Source organism: Tachypleus tridentatus, chromosome 4, assembly GCF_004210375.1.
Source record: "Tachypleus tridentatus isolate NWPU-2018 chromosome 4, ASM421037v1, whole genome shotgun sequence".
Lineage (NCBI taxonomy): Eukaryota > Metazoa > Arthropoda > Merostomata > Xiphosura > Limulidae > Tachypleus > Tachypleus tridentatus.
The window spans coordinates 9,449,527-9,472,420 of NC_134828.1; the positions used below are offsets into that span (position 1 = coordinate 9,449,527).

Here is a 22,894-nt window from a genome sequence, read left to right on the forward strand (position 1 = left end):
CATCATACAGTCTAATTAGGAGTGGAACTGTGAAGTAGCAGAGAGAAAACCATGATACAGTCTAATTAGGAGTGAAACTGTGGAGTAGCAGAGAGAAAACCATGATACAGTCTAATTAGGAGTGAAACTGTGGAGTAGCAGAGAGAAACCATGATATAGTCTAATTAGAAGTGAAACTGTGGAGTAGAAGAGAGAAAACCATCATACAGTCTAATTAAAAGTGGAACTGTGAAGTAGCAGAGAGAAAACCATGATACAGTCTAATTAGGAGTGAAACTGTTGAGCAGTAGAGAGAGAACAATCATACTGTTTAATTACGAGTGAAATTGTGCAGTATCAAAGAGAAAACGATGATACAGTCTAATTAGGAGTAAAACTGTGGAATAGGAGGGAGAAAAACCATCACACCGTTTAAATACAAGTGAAATTGTGGAGTAGCAGAGAAAAAACAATCATACAGTCTAATTAAGTGTGGAACTTTGGAGCAGCAGAGAGAAAACCATCATTCTGTTTAATTACGAGTGAAATTGTGCAGTATCAGAGAGAAAACCATGATACAGTCTAATTAGGAGTGAAACTGTGGAGTAGCAGAGAGAAACTATGATACAGTCTAATTAGAAGTGAAACTGTGGAGTAGAAGAGAGAAAACCATCATACAGTCTAATTAGGAGTGAAACTGTGGAGCAGCTGAGAGAAAACCATCATACTGTTTAATTAGGAGTGAAACTGTGGAGTAGCAGAGAGAAAACCATCATACAGTCTAATTAGGAGTGGAATTGTGAAGTAGCAGAGAGAAAGCCATCATACAGTCTAATTAGGAGTGAAACTGTGGAGTAGCAGATAAAAACCATCATACAGTCTAATTAGGAGTGAAACTGTGGAGTATCAGACTAAAACCATCATACAGTGTAATTAGGAGTGTAACTGTGGAGCAGCAGAGAGTAAACCATCATACTGTTTAATTAGGAGTGTAACTGTGGAGTAGCAGAGAGAAAACCATCATACTGTTCAATTACGAATGAAATTGTGGAGTAGGAGAGAGAAAACCATCATACAGTCTAATTAGGAGTAAAACTGTGGAGTGGCAGAGAAAAAATCATCATACAGTGTAATTAGGAGTGAAACTGTGGAGCAGCTGAGAGAAACCCATGATACAGGCTAATTAGAAGTGAAACTGTGGAGCAGCAGAGATAAAACCATCATACTGTTTAAATACGAGTGAAACTGTCGAGTAGCAGAGAGAAAACCATGATACAGTCTAATTAGAAATGAAACTGTGGAGCAGCTGAGAGAAACCCATGATACAGGCTAATTAGAAGTGAAACTATGGAGCAGCAGAGAAAAAACCATCATACTGTTTAATTACGAGTGAAACTGTGGAGTAGCAGAGAGAAAACCATTATACAGTCTAATTAGGAGTGAAACTGTGGAGCAGCTGAGAGAAAACCATCATACAGTCTAATTAGGAGTAGAACTGTAAAGTAGCAGAGAGAAAACCATCATACAGTCTAATTAGGAGTGGAACTGTGAAGTAGCAGAGAGAAAACCATGATACAGTCTAATTAGGACTGAAACTGTGGAGTAGCAGAGAGAAAACCATGATACAGTCTAATTAGGAGTGAAACTGTGGAGTAGCAGAGAGAAACCATGATATAGTCTAATTAGAAGTGAAACTGTGGAGTAGAAGAGAGAAAACCATCATACAGTCTAATTAGGAGTGGAACTGTGAAGTAGCAGAGAGAAAACCATGATACAGTCTAATTAGGAGTGAAACTGTGGAGTAGCAGAGAGAAACCATGATACAGTCTAATTAGAAGTGAAACTGTGGAGTAGAAGAGAGAAAAACCATCATACAGTCTAATTAGGAGTGAAACTGTGGAGCAGCTGAGAGAAAACCATCATACTGTTTAATTAGGAGTGAAACTGTGAAGTAGCAGAGAGAAAACCATCATACAGTCTAATTAGAAGTGGAATTGTGAAGTAGCAGAGAGAAAGCCATCATACAGTCTAATTAGGAGTGAAACTGTGGAGTAGCAGATAAAAACCATCATACAGTCTAATTAGGAGTGAAACTGTGGAGTATCAGACTAAAACCATCATACAGTGTAATTAGGAGTGTAACTGTGGAGCAGCAGAGAGTAAACCATCATATTGTTTAATTAGGAGTGTAACTGTGGAGTAGCAGAGAGAAAACCATCATACTGTTTAATTACGAATGAAATTGTGGAGTAGGAGAGAGAAAACCATCATACAGTCTAATTAGGAGTAAAACTGTATAGTGGCAGAGAAAAAATCATCATACAGTGTAATTAGGAGTGAAACTGTGGAGCAGCAGAGATAAAACCATCATACTGTTTAATTACGAGTGAAACTGTCGAGTAGCAGAGAGAAAACCATGATACAGTCTAATTAGAAATGAAACTGTGGAGCAGCTGAGAGAAACCCATGATACAGGCTAATTAGAAGTGAAACTGTGGAGCAGCAGAGAAAAAACCATCATACTGTTTAATTACGAGTGAAACTGTGGAGTAGCAGAGAGAAAACCATTATACAGTCTAATTAGGAGTGAAACTGTGGAGCAGCTGAGAGAAAACCATCATACAGTCTAATTAGGAGTAGAACTGTGGAGTAGCAGAGAGAAAACCATCATACAGTTTAATTAGGAGTGGAACTGTGGAGCAGTAGATAGAGAACCATCATACTGTTTAATTAGGAGTGAAACTGTGGAGTATCAGAGAGAAAACCATCATACAGTCTAATTAAGAGTGGAACTGTGGAGAAGCAGAGAGAAAGCCATCATACTGTTTAATTACGAATAAAATTGTGAAGTAGCAGAGAGAAAACCATCATACAGTCTAATTAGAAATGAAACTTTGGAGCAGCTGAGAGAAACCCATGATAGAGGCTAATTAGGAATGAAACTGTGGAGTAGGAGAGAGAAAACTATGATACAGTCTAATTAGGAGTGAAACTGTGGAGTAGCAGGGAGAAAACCATCATACTGTTTAATTACGAGTGAAACTGTGGAGTAGCAGAGAGAAAACCATAATAATCTAATTAGAAATGAAACTGTGGAGCAGTTGAGAGAAACCCATGATACAGTCTAATTAGGAGTGAAACTCTGGAGTAGCAGATAGAAAACCATGATACAGTTTAATTAGGAGTGAAACTATGGAGTAGCAGAGAGGAAACAATGATACAGTCTAATTAGGAGTAAAACTGTGAAGTAGAAGAGAGAAAACCATCATACAGTCTAATTAGGAGTGGAACTGTGAAGTAGCAGAGAGAAAACCATGATACAGTTTAATTAGGAGTGAAACTGTGGAGTAGCAGAGAGAAAACCATGATACAGTCTAATTAGGAGTAAAACTGTGGAGTGGCAGAGAAAAAATCATCATACAGTGTAATTAGGAGTGAAACTGTGGAGCAGCTGAGAGAAACCAATGATACAGGCTAATTAGAAGTGAAACTGTGGAGCAGCAGAGAGAAAACCATCATACTGTTTAATTACGAGTGAAACTGTCGAGTAGCAGAGAGAAAACCATGATACAGTCTAATTAGAAATGAAACTGTGGAGCAGCTGAGAGAAAACCATCATACTGTTTAATTAGGAGTGAAACTGTGGAGTAGCAGAGAGAAAGCCATCATACTGTTTAATTACGAATGAAATTGTGGAGTAGCAGAGAGAAAACCATCATACAGTCTAATTAGAAATGAAACTTTGGAGCAGCTGAGAGAAACCCAAGATAGAGGCTAATTAGGAATGAAACTGTGGAGTAGCAGAGAGAAAACTATGATACATTCTAATTAGGAGTGAAACTGTGGAGTAGCAGGGAGAAAAACCATCATACTGTTTAATTACGAGTGAAACTGTGGAGTAGCAGAGAGAAAACCATAATAATCTAATTAGAAATGAAACTGTGGAGCAGTTGAGAGAAACCCATGATACAGTCTAATTAGGAGTGAAACTCTGGAGTAGCAGATAGAAAACCATGATACAGTTTAATTAGGAGTGAAACTAAGGAGTAGCAGAGAGGAAACAATGATACAGTCTAATTAGGAGTGAAACTGTGGAGTAGAAGAGAGAAAACCATGATACAGTCTAATTAGGAGTGAAACTGTGGAGTAGGAGAGAGAAACCATGATACAGTCTAATTAGAAGTGAAACTGTGGAGTAGAAAGAGAAAACCATCATACAGTCTAATTAGGAGTGGAACTGTGAAGTAGCAGAGAGAAAACCATGATACAGTCTAATTAGAAGTGGAACTGTGAAGTAGCAGAGAGAAAACCATGATACAGTCTAATTAGGAGTGAAACTGTGGAGTAGCAGAGAGAAAACCATAATAATCTAATTAGAAATGAAACTGTGGAGCAGTTGAGAGAAACCCATGATACAGTCTAATTAGGAGTGAAACTCTGGAGTAGCAGATAGAAAACCATGATACAGTTTAATTAGGAGTGAAACTAAGGAGTAGCAGAGAGGAAACAATGATACAGTCTAATTAGGAGTGAAACTGTGGAGTAGAAGAGAGAAAACCATGATACAGTCTAATTAGGAGTGAAACTGTGGAGTAGGAGAGAGAAACCATGATACAGTCTAATTAGAAGTGAAACTGTGGAGTAGCAGAGAGAAAACGATGATACAGTCTAATTAGGAGTGAAACTGTGTAGTAGCAGAGAGAAAACCATCATGCAGTTTAATTAGGAGTGAAACTGTGGAGTAGCAAAGAGAAAACCATCATACAGTCTAATTAGGAGTAAAACTGTGGAATAGGAGGGAGAAAAAAGATCACACCGTTTAAATACAAGTGAAACTGTGGAGTAGCAGAGAAAAAACAATCATACAGTCTAATTAAGTGTGGAACTTTGGAGCAGCAGAGAGAAAACCATCATTCTGTTTAATTACGAGTGAAATTGTGCAGCATCAGAGAGAAAACCATGATACAGTCTAATTAGGAGTGAAACTGTGGAGTAGCAGAGAGAAACTATGATACAGTCTAATTAGAAGTGAAACTGTGGAGTAGAAGAGAGAAAACCATCATACAGTCTAATTAGGAGTGAAACTGTGGAGCAGCTGAGAGAAAACCATCATACTGTTTAATTAGGAGTGAAACTGTGGAGTAGCAGAGAGAAAACCATCACACAGTCTAATTAGGAGTGGAATTGTGAAGTAGCAGAGAGAAAGCCATCATACAGTCTAATTAGGAGTGAAACTGTGGAGTAGCAGATAAAAACCATCATACAGTTTAATTAGGAGTGAAACTGTGGAGTATCAGACTAAAACCATCATACAGTGTAATTAGGAGTGTAACTGTGGAGCAGCAGAGAGTAAACCATCATACTGTTTAATTACGAATGAAATTGTGGAGTAGGAGAGAGAAAACCATCATACAGTCTAATTAGGAGTAAAACTGTGGAGTGGCAGAGAAAAAATCATCATACAGTGTAATTAGGAGTGAAACTGTGGAGCAGCTGAGAGAAACCCATGATACAGGCTAATTAGAAGTGAAACTGTGGAGCAGCAGAGATAAAACCATCATACTGTTTAATTATGAGTAAAACTGTCGAGTAGCAGAGAGAAAACCATGATACAGTCTAATTAGAAATGAAACTGTGGAGCAGCTGAGAGAAACCCATGATACAGGCTAATTAGAAGTGAAACTGTGGAGCAGCTGAGAGAAAACCATCATACAGTCTAATTAGGAGTAGAACTGTGGAGTAGCAGAGAGAAAACCATCATAAAGTTTAATTAGGAGTGTAACTGTGGAGGAGTAGATAGAAAACCATCATACTGTTTAATTAGGAGTGAAACTGTGGAGTATCAGAGAGAAAACCATCATACAGTCTAATTAAGAGTGGAACTATGGAGAAGCAGAGAGAAAGCCATCATACTGTTTAATTACGAATAAAATTGTGGAGTAGCAGAGAGAAAACCATCATACTGTCTAATTAGAAATGAAACTTTGGAGCAGCTGAGAGAAACCCATGATAGAGGCTAATTAGGAATGAAACTGTGGAGTAGCAGAGAGAAAACCATGATACAGTCTAATTAGGAGTGAAACTGTGGAGTAGCAGGGAGAAAAACAATCATACTGTTTAATTACGAGTGAAACTGTGGAGTAGCAGAGAGAAAACCATAATAATCTAATTAGAAATGAAACTGTGGAGCAGTTGAGAGAAACCCTTGATACAGTCTAATTAGGAGTGAAACTATGGAGTAGCAGAGAGGAAACAATGATACAGTCTAATTAGGAGTGAAACTGTGGAGTAGAAAAGAGGAAACCATCATACAGTCTAATTAGGAGTGGAACTGTGAAGTAGCAGAGAGAAAACCATGATACAGTTTAATTAGGAGTGAAACTGTGGAGTAGCAGAGAGAAAACCATGATACAGTCTAATTAGGAGTGAAACTGTGGAGTAGCAGAGAGAAACCATGATACAGTCTAATTAGGAGTGAAACTGTGGAGTAGCAGAGAGAAACCATGATACAGTCTAATTAGAAGTGAAACTGTGGAGTAGAAGAGAGAAAACCATCATACAGTCTAATTAGGAGTGAAACTGTGGAGTAGCAGAGAGAAACCATGATACAATCTAATTAGGAGTAAAATTGTGGAGTAGCAAAGAGAAAATCATCATACAGTCTAATTAAGAGTGAAACTGGAGTAGCAGAGAGAAAACCATCACACCGTGTAATTAGAAGTGAAATGTGAAGCAGCAGAGTGAAAACCATCATTCTGTTTATTTACGAGTGAAATTGTGCAGTATCAGAGAGAAAACCATTCTGTTTAATTACGAGTGAAACTGTGGAGTAGCAGAGAGAAAACCATGATACAGTCTAATTAAGAGTGAAACTGTGGAGCAGCAGAGATAAAACCATCATACTGTTTAATTACGAGTGAAACTGTCGAGTAGCAGAGAGAAAACCATGATACAGTCTAATTAGAAATGAAACTGTGGAGCAGCTGAGAGAAACCCATGATACAGGCTAATTAGAAGTGAAACTGTGGAGCAGCTGAGAAAAAACCATCATAATGTTTAATTACGAGTGAAATTGTGCAGTATCAGAGAGAAAAGCATTCTGTTTAATTACGAGTGAAACTGTGGAGTAGCAGAGAGAAAAACCATGATACAGTCTAATTAGGAGTGAAACTATGGAGTAGCAGAGAGAAAACAATGATACAGTGTAATTAGGAGTAAAATTGTGGAGTAGCAAAGAGAAAATCATCATACATCTAATTAAGAGTGAAACTGGAGTAGCAGAGAGAAAACCATCACACCGTGTAATTAGAAGTGAAATGTGAAGCAGCAGAGTGAAAACCATCATTCTGTTTATTTACGAGTGAAATTGTGCAGTATCAGAGAGAAAACCATTCTGTTTAATTACGAGTGAAACTGTGGAGTAGCAGAGAGAAAACCATGATACAGTCTAATTAAGAGTGAAACTGTGGAGTAGTAGAGAGAAAACCATGATACAGTCTAATTAGGAGTGAAACTGTGGAGTAGGAGGGAGAAAAACCATCATACAGTCTAATTAGGAGTGGAACTGGAGTAACAGAGAGAAAATCATCATACAGTCTAATTAGGAGTGAAACTGTGGAGTAGGAGAGAGAAAACCATGATACAGTCTAATTAGGAGTGAAACTGTGGAGTAGCAGGGAGAAAAACCATCATACTGTTTAATTAGAAGTGAAACTGTGGAGCAGGAGAGAAAAAACCATCATACTGTTTAATTACGAGTGAAACTGTGGAGCAGCTGAGAGAAAACAATGATACAGTCTTATTAGGAGTGAAACTGTGGAGTAGCAGGGAGAAAACCATGATACAGTCTAATTAGGAGTGAAACTGTGGAACAGCAGGGAGAAAAACCATCATTCTGTTTAATTACGAGTGAAACTGTGGAGTAGCAGAGAGAAAACCATAATAGAATCTAATTAGAAATGAAACTGTGGAGCAGCTGAGAGAAACCCATGATACAGGCTGATTAGAAATGAAACTGTGGAGCAAGAGAGAGAAAACCATGATACTGTTTAATTACGAGTGAAACTGTGGAGCGTCATGATGTGACCCACTTTTTGGTGACACATTAGTAAATTACATTGTGTGAATTGAAAAGTCGCAATATTCGGTCGCAGACTTGCATGATGTGTTACTTCGTGTTGTTCATTTCCAGATGTCGAATTATAAATATCAAGTTTTCCAAAGACGAGAGGACAGCGTCACATATTAATTCGCAACCGTCTCCTCGGATAGAATTTCAATTAACGAGAGAAGCGTATAAAGTGTGACGTCACTATCTTTCACCACGTGCTTACGTGTAACGGCTAGTCAGTGACGCTGCTATCAGTACAATTGTGGACACATTCATTGTGAGACTGGTTTTAAGAAATCTCACATGGTAAAAGTTGTAGTAACAAGACCAAGTGACCATCAGACGATAAATGTCACTTATGTCACGAACTCGTTGCCTGCACTGCGCATGCCAGTGTTTAGTCACTTCAAGTGTTCAGTCGTCACGTGTTTCTTATGTTCACTCCCCTATTAAGTTACCTCTTGGATAATTTATTACAATAAAATACGAGTGTACTTTTCACTAACGTTTTGCACTTCAGTATAAATCGTTCTCAAGGCTTACCTGGAAAATTTAGTGGGGTCCCTCTGGTGGAGTCCCCCGCTGGTTCAACGGTAAGTCTACGGATTTACAACGTTAAAATCAGTGGTTTGATTCTCAAGGCTGACGTGGAAAATCCAGTAGAATCCCTCTGGTTGGGTCCCTCGCTAGTACAGCGGTAAGTCTATGGATTTACAACAATAAAATCAGGGGTTCGATTTCCGTCGGTGGACTCAGCAAATAGCCCAATGTGGCTTTGCTATAAGAAAAACACACACCCCTCTGGTGGGAGTGGGGTGAGGAACCTTAAAAGAGTTACTATGTTTAACCCACACTCTCGTAATTAAACTTAACAATAATTTGGTTTGCTTTAAAATATTGTTTACACTTGATCTCGTAGCAGCTTGGGTGGAAGTTTAAACACTAAAAATAAAAAAAGTGAAATGAACATATTTTGCTACATATGTCCACCATATTTATTTGGCTGCCAGACGACCACGGAAAGACAGTAGTTTAAACATGTAGCAAAATATGTTTCTTTTACAATAATATATAATTGTACTTTAGAAGGTGTATTCAAAACATATACGGAGAAACAATTTAAATTATTGTTTTCGTAAACAGTTGTCCATTTAAGAATTATAACAATTCCATGAAATGAACATGCAGACGTTTTCACTACAAGGTAAAACTATAATATACACCTTACACAAAGAGTGTCTAACACTTCCACGGGCTTGTAATAGGTGGTTTGCATGTTCGATATGAAACGAAGTATCGATTATTTGTCTATTTGAAATTTAGCTCAAAGCTACACAATGGGCTATCCGTGCTCTGCCCATCACGGGTATCGAAACCCGGTTTATAGCGTTGTAAGTCCACAGACATGTCGCTGTGCCACTGGAGAACCGTAATATGTCGTAGGTAAAAGTGTATTTTTACAAATCAAGTTACCACCTACGGTAGTTCGGCCGAAAGCTTGATAGCTTATAACGTTCAAACCCGGAGTTCGATCCCTAAAGTTCGTACAGCGCAGACAGCTCATTTTGCAACTTTGCGCTGAAAACAAACTTTAAATTGAGTAACGTGAAAAAATGTTCTGATAATTTGATTTTTAGATGTTTTATATATATATCCATTATTCTTTTTATATACTACTGAGCAGTAATTCAAACGTCAACTGTCAACAGACGAAGATTCAACTTTTTTTTTAATTCTCCGAGATTTATCAGTTATATTAATAATATCAACTACGGAGAAGAAAATTGTTGGCTCTTGGTTTCGTGTGGTTAAATTACAAGAACATCGAACACTTAAGTATATATAGACCGTTGTGTCTAAGCTAAAAATATAAGATTTATCGGTACAGATATGTGTCTAACGTGTCAGCAAAAAATAAATGGTTCTTGATAAATTTAATTCTGGCACTCCGTTACCAGAAAGAACGCCGCCAGATGTCAGATTTGCTGTTGTTCTGTGTATATGTGTGTACGAAAGAGAGAGAGAGAGAGAAAAAAAAAAACCCTAACAGCTGAGCCTAGGTCATATTTAACCACCGCTTACATCTTTTAAAGAGCAGCGTTGAATCTATGGAATGAAGGAGAAAGACCGATACGGACAGTCGAATGTAGGGTACAGCTCTCGCCGACACTGAGTTAGTTGCCAATCGTTCTGGTACGAAGAGCAAACCGAGCTGTGTCTCGTTGATAAAGAACAGTGGTGCATTTCATGTATTTGTTGTGCAGTGTACGGTCTTACAGTGATCATGACAACTGAACACGTAATGGAGTATTTATATCACAACATACGCAAGACACCCACAGACTAGTCTCATATGACAGAAGAATAATTGTTTAAGAAAAGTGACATTACAGATCGCTGAAGAGAATGAAACACGTAGGAATACAAGTAGAACCAGAACTCATAATTTATATATATTATATATATACACACATGAATGTATATGAAATATCAGATAATTAAATAACACAAAAATTCTGTGATGATATCACGAGCGTTTTCATAAAGTTCCTACGATTTCTTAGCCCTCTAGCGGCTGAATGGTAAACGAAAAGCTGTTTTACAATACTAAAAATCACGATCAGCACAGAAAAAATAGTCCACAGTGTATCTTTACGCTTAACAGTAAACAACCAAATAATTTTTTTCATATATTCCTTAAAATGACGCATTGATATACGCCGAAACATGTAGAATATACGAGACTGTGTTTTCTAGTCTCATCAGGTTTGTTAATAATTTCAACCTTGTATAGTAAGTTATTGGTATTTTATTCTTTTGTGACTGGAAACTATCTTATTTTTAGAAATGTATGTTAAATAATCGCTGTTTCAAAATAATCTTTCCCACAGGTAAATTTGAAAATAGATGACTTACCAACAGAGAGCGTCAGGCGGCCTGGGTTTCTTTCTCGCGATGTACGAGATTAGACAGATATTAATACGCCGTGTTGTTCACGCTTCGTGTGCTACCTCAAATGAAAGCGATAAACAACAAGCTTTCCAAAAACTTGCATGTAAGTGCGTTGAAACTGCTTCAGTCAAATGGAAAATAAGAAATTATAATCACACTGTAATGAAAGAACAGAACAGTGGATATTTTACAGGAATATTTATTAAAAGTGTACGGATTTTGAGTTGATTTTGAGAAAGAAAAACGGAAGGGAGTTGTGGTCTGTATATAATCCACGCCGAACCGAAGTTCTGCGATACTTTATATATAAATTTGTGTGTCTGGACGTATTAACAGGATTTCTAAAGATTGTTTAATGAATTTCGACAGGATTCAATGGGAAAGTTGTTCACATATTTTGAGCTGGGAATGGTCTAACTTCAGGGTAAACCAAGTATTTTCTTTTTTTCATTTAGTAACACTTTAGTTCAGTGATTCCAAAGCACGTGAATCATGTTATGTAGAGCAATCGAGTGGGTGAGAAACGATTTGTTTGGAGAACTAGCGGTGTCACGTGATAAGTCTGGAATGTCCTTAAATCTGTTCGTTTATTAATTTCGTACAAAGCTACACTGGCTTCTGCGCTAGCCGTCCCTAATTTTGCAATGTAAAACTAGAGGGAAGTCAGCTAATCATCACCACCCACCACCAGTTCTTGCGCTACTCTTTTACCAACAAATAGTGGGATTGATTGTGACATCATAACGCTCCCACGGCCGAAAGGGAGAGCATGTTTGGTGTGACGACGATTCGAACATTAAGTTTGCGGGTTGAGCGCCCTAACCACCTGTTCTTGCCGAGCCACACTAAAAGTGACCACTAAATAACCTGTGGGAGGCACATTGTGAGGATCGGACCTTGGTAACACTAGGTAACACAAATTTTGTTCCTGGATAGTATGTGTTATTTCTTAATTGCTTATGTTGTAACAGTACAGAAAATGGTCATTATTCCCTTCAAACTTTGCTTTTGTGACCTGGATAATGAAATTTAGAAATTAACCTATTTTCTATGTAAAAACGGGCAAATTTGCACATTTTCATTCACATAAGGTCTGAGTAAAACAACATATGAATCAAGATTTACATGTATTTATACTAAAGTTATACAACAACGTTTAAAAGTGAGTAGTTTTTCGAGATTTGATACTGTAATGTAAATCACTTTCACGTATCAGCCCCCAAATATAGTCTATCATCATGTTTTTCATTATACGTTCCTTGGTAGCGGCGTTCAAAGTCCAGTATATCATGGTGGAAGCGCTAACCTTGCTCCTCTGAGCATGCTCCCATGTTCTCCTCGAATTTATCAAGATGAGCGTCAAGGATATAGACTTTTATGGGCATCCTGCACCCCATTTTGCCGTGGTTCTTCACCAGTTCCACATAATTTTCGTCCTTGTGATTGCCCGAAAAGCCCCGAACCACTGTGATAAAGCTGCCCAAGCTTTTTTTTCTTTCCTACTGAGCTTCTTGGGGAATTCTGTGCACTCCAGGATTTTCTTTATTTGTAGTCAAACGACGACACCAGCTTTGACGTTTGCCTCACACAGGTTAGGGAAAAGTCTCGAAGGTACTTGAAGGCTGCAGATTCCTTATCAAGAGCTGTGACAAACTGTTTCATAAGATCCAATTTTATGTGCAGTGGTGGAAACACCTTTTGGAGGTCCACTAGTGGCTCACATTTGACATTGTGCCTCCCCACAGAGAACTTTGTCCGTTGTGGCCAATGCTTCCTGTTGTGGTCTGCTGCGGTATTCCTGATGTCCCAAAGACAAAGATAATAGGGAAACTTGGTAAAGCCTCCTTGGAGACCCATCAGGAATGACATCATTTTGAAGTCTCCAATAACCTCTAGCCACACTTATCATACTTCAAGGCTTCTAGCAAGGTCTTGATGCTGTTGTATTCCTCTTTGAGGTGCACTGAATTTGAAAAGGTCTAAAATTTATATAATATAAAATAATACTGTTCAAGCAAACAAAAATTGTCCGTCTTACCTTCTAGAGTTTTTCTTTTCCCAGTTCTCGCGGGTAAAATGAGATGCCCAGGGTTTGTCTTGATCCCCGATAGGCATGACAAAATATGCCTTGTAGGCTTCACACATTTTAGTAGATGCTGTCACAGAGTACTTTTTCACTCTTGTCTTGATAAATTGGCCACATACATGGCAGAATGCGTCTGGAGAATGCTTGCATCTTGTTGATACCATCTCTGATAAAATCAGATAGGTCTATGTGTTCACTTAGGCAGCTAGAACTAAACTGAAGTGGTAAGTGGTGAGCCCCTGTATATATATATTACTATGAAAAGTTCTAGAAAATTCCAAAAGGTTCTTAAATTCTCGCAAGTTCTACAACATTCTAGAAAGTTCTTGAACATCCTTGTAAGTTCGAGAAAATTCTCTATCAACTACTCAGCACTGAATATACCTGGAATGTTCTGAAAAAATGAGTAAATTTGAAAATTTCACTACCCAGGTCACAAAATCAAATTTTGAAGAAAAAATAGGTCTTTTTTTCATTTACTTTAGGCATAAGCAATTGGGAAAACACTTTCTGCCCAAGAACAAGAAAAGTTAAAAATTTTGTTACATAGTGTTATCGAACTTACGGAGCTGAAAACTGTGCAGCCAAATGGGCAGAACCACAGACCCATCCATGAGTAACAACTTCTCCAGTGATACTATTATTAGCGATCTAAAAGATGCTTTACCATTACTGAGATCCGTTTTCAGACCTGACTTTCAAGTACTACCCTTTCCCTCATATTTAAATTAAAAAAATGAAACCGTGACCTCAGTCACCTTGCTATTCATGAAACAAACAAGCCATTTTATAGACTACAAACTCTCACAAATACATAAAACATGTTTCAGGATGAAGCTGGTACATTTGGTTTAATATGATCTCAGTCACCTTGCTATTCATGGAACAAACAAGCCATTTTATATACTACAAACTCTCACAAATACATAAAACATGTTTCAGGATGAAGCTGGTATATCTCTCACAAATACATAAAACATATTTCAGGATGAAGCTGGTACATTTGGTTTAATATGTAATTAAGTACACGGGTATCGAAACCCGGTTTCTAGCGTCGTAAGTCCGCAGGCTGGTGTGTTTGTCTGAAGAAACGTGGCTTCTATGACGTAGGCACATAATAACTGTACCAGTCTATTTCAAGAAATTAAAAGTTTGCTGATATTTCTACACCAAACTTTACGCTAACATGGATTGCTTAACAAGAAAAATCAGACAGAGAGCACAGAACGTTCTATCAACGCCACAACGTTCGTTATAACTTGTTTGTTTTTGAATTTCGCGCAAACTACACGGGAATTATGTGCGCTAGTCGTCCCTAATTTAGCAGTGTGAGACTAAAGGGAAGGCAACTAGCCATCATCACCCACCTCCAATTCTTAAGCTATTTTTTTTACCAACGAATAATAGAATTAACCGTAACATTATAACGTCCCCGCGGCTGAAAGGGCGAGCATGGTTGGTGAGACGGGGATTCGAACCCGCGATCCTCGGATTACGAGTCGAGTGCCTTATTCACCCGGCCATACCGTGTATTTCTAAAAGTAAAAAAAAAAAAAATTATACATTGTTGAACGTTTGTCTTAAATAATTCGTGTCATAACGTTTGTTCTCTTCGAAATAACTAAGACAAATTAATTTATCGCTAACATTGAGTCAACCCAATATTCTATTTTGTCAAATTCCGATTTGCAAAAACGTGAGTTGTACGTCAAATTTTACGAATATTTTATTCCAAGAAAATATCAGAGACAAACGTATCCTCCAAGAACGTTTTATTTTGTATTATAACCCGAGCACAATCCTTTGTTTCTGTATGTAAAGCCTCCCCCCCCCAGTGGCTCAGCAGTATGTCTACGGACTTACAACGCTAAAAACCAGGTTTCGATACCCGCAGTGGGCAGAGCACAGATAGCCTATTGTGTAGCTTTGTGCTTAATTCAAAACAACAACAACTGTATGTCAAATAGAAAAAAGAAATTCGTGGCGTCGGCGGAAACATTTCAAAACTTCAAAACCTGACGTCACTTGATATTTCTGTTTCGAATTAGAGGTACTCGCATAAATATGTTCAAATCTTCCACTTCGTCTGTTTCGAGTTAGAGGTCTATACACGAATATTGGCTTCAAATCTGTCCTTTCTGGTGTAGAGGTGCTTACATAAATAGCGTTTTCAAATCTTTATTTCGATCATGCATATAAAGCGGAGAGTAAGAAGAGAGAAGTATCGATTAATCATTAATCGATTTTCCTACTTCAGATGTTTCCTCATAGAACGTATAAAAGGCGCTTTCTAATAAATGTTCAATCATTCTAATGTTTATTACAATAATTACATTACCGTTACTGGAACGTGATCGATGCCGCAGTATCGTAGTCCAGAAGCGAGTTTTTCAATGATAACAACCGTCTCTCATTTTGCCTTCGTATTCAACTCCCCTAGTTATTACGATGTTCTCCCTTGTTTTCTACCAGCTAGAAATAATTGTTTAAACTAAAACGATGTTACTTCACCACCTCCTAACTACAGTTGCACGACCTCTAGACCCTGAGCTTTATTTTAAATGAATCACGCTTTGAAAAGAATCAAGAATTAGATTTAAACTTAATTACTGATTTGACAGTATTCGCTAAAGCAATCTCCCTACTTACGTAATATACTATTCGAACGTTAAACATTATTTGTCTTAGAGACTGACAAGCACATTGATAAAATAAAGTAAAATAAAAATGTTTATTATTGTTAACTTAAAACAACTAAATAAAAACGCATACATAAAATCATAAATACCAGTTTCTTATCATCCAGGGTAACCCATGTTACTAACATAATTCATTTTGTTAGGCCTAAAAAAGTGACAAAACGTCCCGCATATTTTATCGTTTTTAACCTTTATATGTATATTCTAAACTCCCTCTATACGTTAAACTACAGGACATTGAACGTCATTTTAAATTTATTTATGAAATAATTTTCATAAAATACTGTTTCTTTTTTACCAGTTTATCAAAATGGAAATATTTCAAAAACATTCATGAAAAGTATAATATTTTGTTCTATAAAACACTGATTAGTGTGTCTGTTAAGGTAAGAGTTAATTATTTGCGTTTTTCACATGAGATTTATGTGAGTTTATTCTTAAACGCAAGTTTTCTGTTTCTTTATCGTACACTTGTTTTAGCAAATACAAGATAATAAACAAATAAAATTATATGAATTTCAGCTAAACCTGAAAAGTTCATGAAAAGCATTTTCTTCCCGGTAGGGCACGTAATATATTTAACGAACAGTATAAAACTTTCTTCCCCAAATATAACGGCTTGATTTATTATATGAAAATATGATTTTATCAGATTTTTTTCCTTTATCTTTCTGACTAATATAGTATAAAATTTTTTGTGTTGTTACCTCTAATATGGTTGATATATTTTTAAAGTAGATTTTCAAAATTATTTCCGAAATTATTTTTAACACGTTTTGAATATTATTTATTTTAACTCGAAGATAACAGGCAATTAATCATCTTTTATAAGTTCAAATAAGTTAGAACATCTTTCTGTTATATTTTCTAGAAAATGAAACTTTCTATGGTAAGATGTAATTCTATCAGACTTCATTGTTAAGCTTTTAGATTAGGATTGTTTTTTGGTTTTTTCGAAAATCGCGCACAGCTACACGAAGGCTTTCTACGTTAACCGTCCATAATTTAGTAGTGTAAGACTAGAGGGAAAACAGCTAGTCATCACCACCCTCCGCCAACTCTTGGGCTACTCTTTTACCAACGAATAGTGGGATTGACCGTCACATTATAACGCCCCCACGGCTGAAAAGGCGAGCATGTTTGGTGTGACGGGATTTCGAACCTGTGACCCTTGGATTACGAGTCCAGTGCCTTAACCACCGGGCCATGTCAGGGCCTTCTAGATTAGAAACAATAGAATATCCATATTTCATCAAATACATTACTTGTAATCTGCAGACATTATTCAAAATACTGATACCATATTCACTATTATTGTGTATAAATTAACCTTTCTTCTTCTGCACAATAAAATATGATATTACTATTATCAAGTTAATTTAAATATATTTGCATTTGTTATTTCAAACCATGTATTTTTGGGAGGCTAAATAAGCCAGCTTTGTTGATAGGGAGATCGGAAAGAATATACTTGAATATAGTATTATACCTAATAGGAGAAAATTGTTATGACATTCTTGTTTGTTAGCATTAAATTTGAAGTTATAACTATCCAGAATTACAGTTTTTCTAAAATACGTAGTTCATCAACGTTAATAATGAATTAGTAAACTACTATTGTTTTTGAATTAAGCACGAAACTATACAATGGGCTGTCTGTACTCTGCCCACCACGGGTATCGAAAACCGGTTCTGCTGTGCCACTGAGAAGTCTAATAAAGTGAATAGCAATACCCACGTGATATAGAAATAATGTAATATATTCGCTTTATTTCATGATCACTTGTTTCTTAATGCAATAAAAGTGCAAATAAAAAACCACCAATGGGCTGTCTGTACTCCGTCCACCACGGGTATCGAAAACAGGTTCTGCTGTGCCACTGAGGAGTCTAATAAAGTGAATAGCAATACCCACGTGATATAGAAATAATGTAATATATTCGCTTCGTTTCATGATCCCTTGTTTCTTAATGCAATAAAAGTGCAAAAAACAACAACAACCGCCAATGGCGAATGTACAGAACAAAATACACAAATGATGAATAGAAAAGATCCAGGCTTGAGTATCTGTCTCCAAGCTGTAAAGCGCAGTCTCGCAAGTGTCTTGTACTTCCTTATTTCTTTCTAATATCATTATTTATCACACTTAGAAACAAAATAAAGTTTTAGGGTGATTTGATTATCACCAATATCAGCCTAAAAGACGAAAAACAAAAAGAATGGATTTTAGGAAGAAGTAAAATGGAAAATATACTTATTGTAAGAGGGGAAAATGCAGAATAACATTTAAATTTATATTAGAGTCTTGAGTCGCCTATACTCTCGAAATCATGGAAAGAAATTATAAAATTATTTCAAAAAGCTAACTTTTCATCTAAAGTGAGTTAACGCTAATATGTTGAAGTATGATATTCATTATAAAAGAAAACAAGAGAAGAAGCAGACATATTATGTTTGAACAAGTTTCTTTTCTTTATCTAAGGCGCCTTCATTAACGGTGAATAAAATGTATTTCAGATAAACTCGGAGTAAAAAGGGCGCCGATTAATAACGTAAACGATGTTATAAACACGAATAAATATTTCAAATTTAATATGAAACGCGCGTTATTTAAAAACGAAGCACCTTCTTCGAGTCTCGATTGGCCATACATCATCAAGATAATAACTATGTTACATATCCAATGTTCATCAGGGTAATTACAATGTTACAATATCTATTGTTCATCAAGATAATAACTATGTTACATATCCAATGTTCATCAGGGTAATTACAATGTTACAATATCTATTGTTCATCAAGATAATAACTATGTTACATATCCAATGTTCATCAGGGTAATTACAATGTTACAATATCTATTGTTCATCAAGATAATAACTATGTTACATATCCAATGTTCATCAGGGTAATTATAATGTTACAATATCTATTGTTCATCAAGATAATAACTATGTTACATATCCAATGTTCATCAGGGTAATTACAATGTTACAATATCTATTGTTCATCAGGATAATAGCAATGTATTCAATGTTCATCAGGGTAATAACAATGTTACAATATCTCTTTTTCATCAGGGTAGTAATAATGTTAAATGTACTCTATTCATCAGGATAATAACAGTGTTACATGTTTACTATATTTAAGTTATTTTTTTCTCCAAACAGAATGTTCTGAACACGAGTGAATATTAATCCCTCACTCTTCAAGTTAACAATACGGGACATTCAGTTACTTGAAATTCATCCAAATTTACTGTGCAATTAAGATGTTATTATCAACTCAGTAGTTGGGAATCTGTCAAAATTTATAAAACTATAATAAAAACAGATCGGATTCACATCGTGCTTGGAAACCATTTTATACTCTCTCTACACTTTGTTGGAAAAGTCTTACATGTTCGTAACGTATGTATTAACTACATTGTTCAGCTGTATTTAAAGAAATTTGTTGTTTGTTGTTGTTTGTAATATTAAACGACTGAAAACTAATGTATCAATGTTTAGTCATAACTTGTAGAATCTGCGTTTTTTGTTTTCTAACATTGCATGTTTTTATTTATATCTTTTAAAATAACTCAGTAACTTCAGATCAAGTACTTAAAGCAAAACTAAATACGAACCGATCCACCCGCATAGTTAATTAGACATACTTTTCGTATACATATCTATTTATATAGATTATAACGTATTGTTCCATCCGTTGGTCCGACTCGTAATCCGAGGATCGCGGGTTCGAATCCCGGCTGCACCAAACATGCTCGCCTTTTCAGCCGTGGGGGCGTTATAATGTGATGGTCAATCCCACTATTCGTTGGTAAAAAGAGTAGCCCAAGAGTTGGCGGTGATGACTAGCTGTCTTCCCTGCTAAATTAGGGACGGCTAACGCAGATAGCCCTCGAGTAGCTTTGCGCAAAATTCAAAAAACAAATAAACCATCCGTTGGATTCGCTCGTTTTAACGAGACGTTAGGGGATCTATGTTAGCCCTAAATACAAATTCTAAACGAACAATAGCAGTATTTATTTCTATAATAAACAAACTTCGTTTTCCAAAAATTCTTTAATCTCGAAGTACAAGTTCAATGGAGGTCCAGTTCAGTCAACACTTTGATCAACATGTGTTATTGTGTTATATTAATTTCAGATAATTCCACTCTTAATCAGTAACCCTGAACACCAATCTTCACCTTTGCTATTTCTTAATTTTTTGCAGTAACTGAAAAGCATGTTCACACGACAGTATGTTTAATACGTATTCCCATTTACAATATCTTTCATACGTTAATTTTTAATGAAATCTAATATGAGGGTCTTCTTATACAAACCGTATCAACTGTGGAGGTAGAAACCGCTCAACAAAGAGAAACCGAAATAAAATGTATTATTTTAATTTTCCCCAATATAAAGTTACTTTTATACGACAGTTATATTAATAAATATTCAACATAAGTTTCTGTTGTTATTGTTTCAAGAGGTAAATCTATAAATCCTGTTTACACGACTCGAGAACTTATTTTTCTATAGCAGGTTTTGGGGATCTGAAAGATGGATTACCTATCTCTATCCAAATCCTTGGTTGGATTTCGTAGCTACTAAAGCTATCATTCTTGGTCATTTATCGATGTCAATTTTTGCAATATCGAAAGTAAATAATTTCATTTCTTTCTTTTTCTTTTACAATAAGTAAAGCCCCCCAGTGGCTCAGCGGTATGTGTCTGCGGACTTACAACGCTGAAAACCGGGTTTCGATATGGGCAGAGCACAGATAGCCCATTGAGTAGCTTTGTGCTTAATTCAAACAACGACATCAAACAACAACTACAATAAGTAAAAATTAAATACTTTACTTGTGTAAATCATTTACTGAATTTGCAATCTCACGTGTTCTTTTACTTGTATGTAGGCATGTGTTGAGATTAAGAAATTGTTCACTGCAGTACTTTCCCAGCATCCTCTTCGGTACCATGTGATTAATGTCATCTCCTGTGTGAATCTTTATTGCTCTCAAGTAAAGAAATTAATCTCTGTAGTTGTTTGAGTAGGAAAGCTTGTTGGTTTAATTTCTTATGAATAATATCCATGCTTGGCTAAAATAGATTTAATGACGTTTGACAAACTATTGCTTCTTCTTGTTTAAGGTTTTTGCCCAGTGTATATTAAGTTCCTGTCAGTCTGGATGATGAAATATCTGCTCATAATAATGTAAGGATCCAAGAATATCGTTTTACGAACTTTATGAGATGTCATTGAAGCTTTAGACATAGTTAACAATCTGCCTCTAAAGGCAATTTGGATAAGGTATAAAAAGACCACCTTGTTGTGGCCTAGTGATATATGTATGTGTGTATGTGTCGGGCTGCGTATCGATAGGTTCGAGACGCGATATACTGACTACATACTACACTAATACCTGTAGGTGTGTAATAAAAGTGACCATCAGTCTCGTGTTTGGCTTAAGAAATAACAATGGACAAAGTCCCGTGGTTGTGGTTTGTGCTGCTAAGCTGCCTTCCTTCTGCTAAGTAATGCAAAGTAGATGGGGGTAGGGTTCCTCTTACGTGGTCGATTAGCCGACGTAGACATGACGTTCCGTTCTTGTTGAAACTCCAATTCCAATTTGTATCTGTAATTTGTTATAAATTAATTTAAAAGTACTAGAACTTCGAAGCGTTAAGGTTCACCTGAAAGGTTTTAAGAGGAGTTTGCGAAGTTGTAAGAGTATTTAGCAGTGCCATCTATTATAAGTTTTGGTATCAGAAATATAGCAATAACCATTGTGATAGGTAAATGTGTTTCATTTCTCCTATTCTTTGGTTCAACCAATCATAAAGCTCTTGGGAGATATTTGTTTCCGTAAATATGATTTTGAGCCAGTGATGTGTAACTTCCTCACTTTATGTTAGTCAGACATATATAATTCAACAACTTGATACTTAAAGAAGCTTCTGATGATTTTAAATAATTTTCACCCAATTAAAGTTTCCTAAACATTATTTAATTCTATCGCCACAAGGATTCGCCTGAGAAACGTTGCGGGACAGGGTGTGACCTAGTGGTTAGCGCGATCGGACTGAAAATTCGAAAATTCATAACGCTTATGTAATAAAATTTTTACCTTTTTTTGTTCCTGGACAGAAAGTGTTATTTCCCAATTGCTTATGTTTAAAGTAACTGGAGAAAACCTATTTTTTCCTCAAACTTTACTTTTGTGATCTAGGAGCGTATAACGAAAACATGATGGGAGATTATATTTGGGGGCTGATACGTGAAAGTGATTTACATTACAGTCGCAAATCTCGAAAAACTACTCACTTCTAAACATTGTTGTATAACTTTAGTATAAATACATGTAAATCTTTATTCATGTGCTGTTTTATTCAGACCTTATGTAAATGAAAATGTGCAAATTTTCCCGTTTTTACATAGAAAATAGGTTAATTTCTAAATTTCATTATCCAGATCACAAAAACAACGTTTGAAGGGAATAATCGCCATTTTTTGTACTTTTACAACATAAGCAATTAAGAAATAAAAGAAATAACACATACTATCCAGGAACAAAATTTGTGTTACATAGTGTTATTCAACACCTAGTGTCAGCAAGTGTGCGCTCCTCACTTTGGGACTGTGGGTGCGCTGTAACGGTAAAATTCTACTATTCAGTAGGACAAGAGTAGATCAAGAGTTGGCGGTGGGTGTTGTTGAATAGCTGCCTTTCCTCTAGTATCTCAGTCCATAATTAGACTGTACGCAGGTTGTCTTTATGTAGCTGGCCCGGTGGTTAAGGCATTCGACTCGTAGTATGAGGGTCGCGGGTTCGAATCCCCGTCGCATCAAACATGCCCGCCCTTTCAGCTGTGGGAGCATTATAATGTGACGGTCAGTCCCGCTATTCGTTGGCAAAAGAGTAGCACAAGAGTTGGCGGTGGGTGGTGATGACTAGCTGCCTTCTCTCTAGTCTTATACTGCTAAATTAGGGACGGCTAGTGCATATAGTCCTTGTGTAGCTTTGCGCGAAATTAACAGAGTTTAAGTATAATTGTTATTGAAGTATGAAATTTCTA

The 22,894-nt window shown here is 36.4% G+C and overlaps 1 protein-coding gene across 1 annotated transcript in view; it reads right to left on the reverse strand.

Moving 5' to 3' along the window:
* The window catches only part of LOC143248539 (E3 ubiquitin-protein ligase RNF220-like), a 143,330-nt gene extending 127,339 nt beyond the window's left edge, over positions 1 to 15,991 (reverse strand). The window contains exon 1 of the mRNA XM_076496969.1: positions 15,916 to 15,991. Coding sequence (XP_076353084.1) covers positions 15,916 to 15,954 — 39 coding nt within the window. The 5' untranslated portion in view covers positions 15,955 to 15,991. The remainder of the gene's footprint in view (positions 1 to 15,915) is intronic.
* Between the last annotated feature and the right edge of the window lie 6,903 nt (positions 15,992 to 22,894).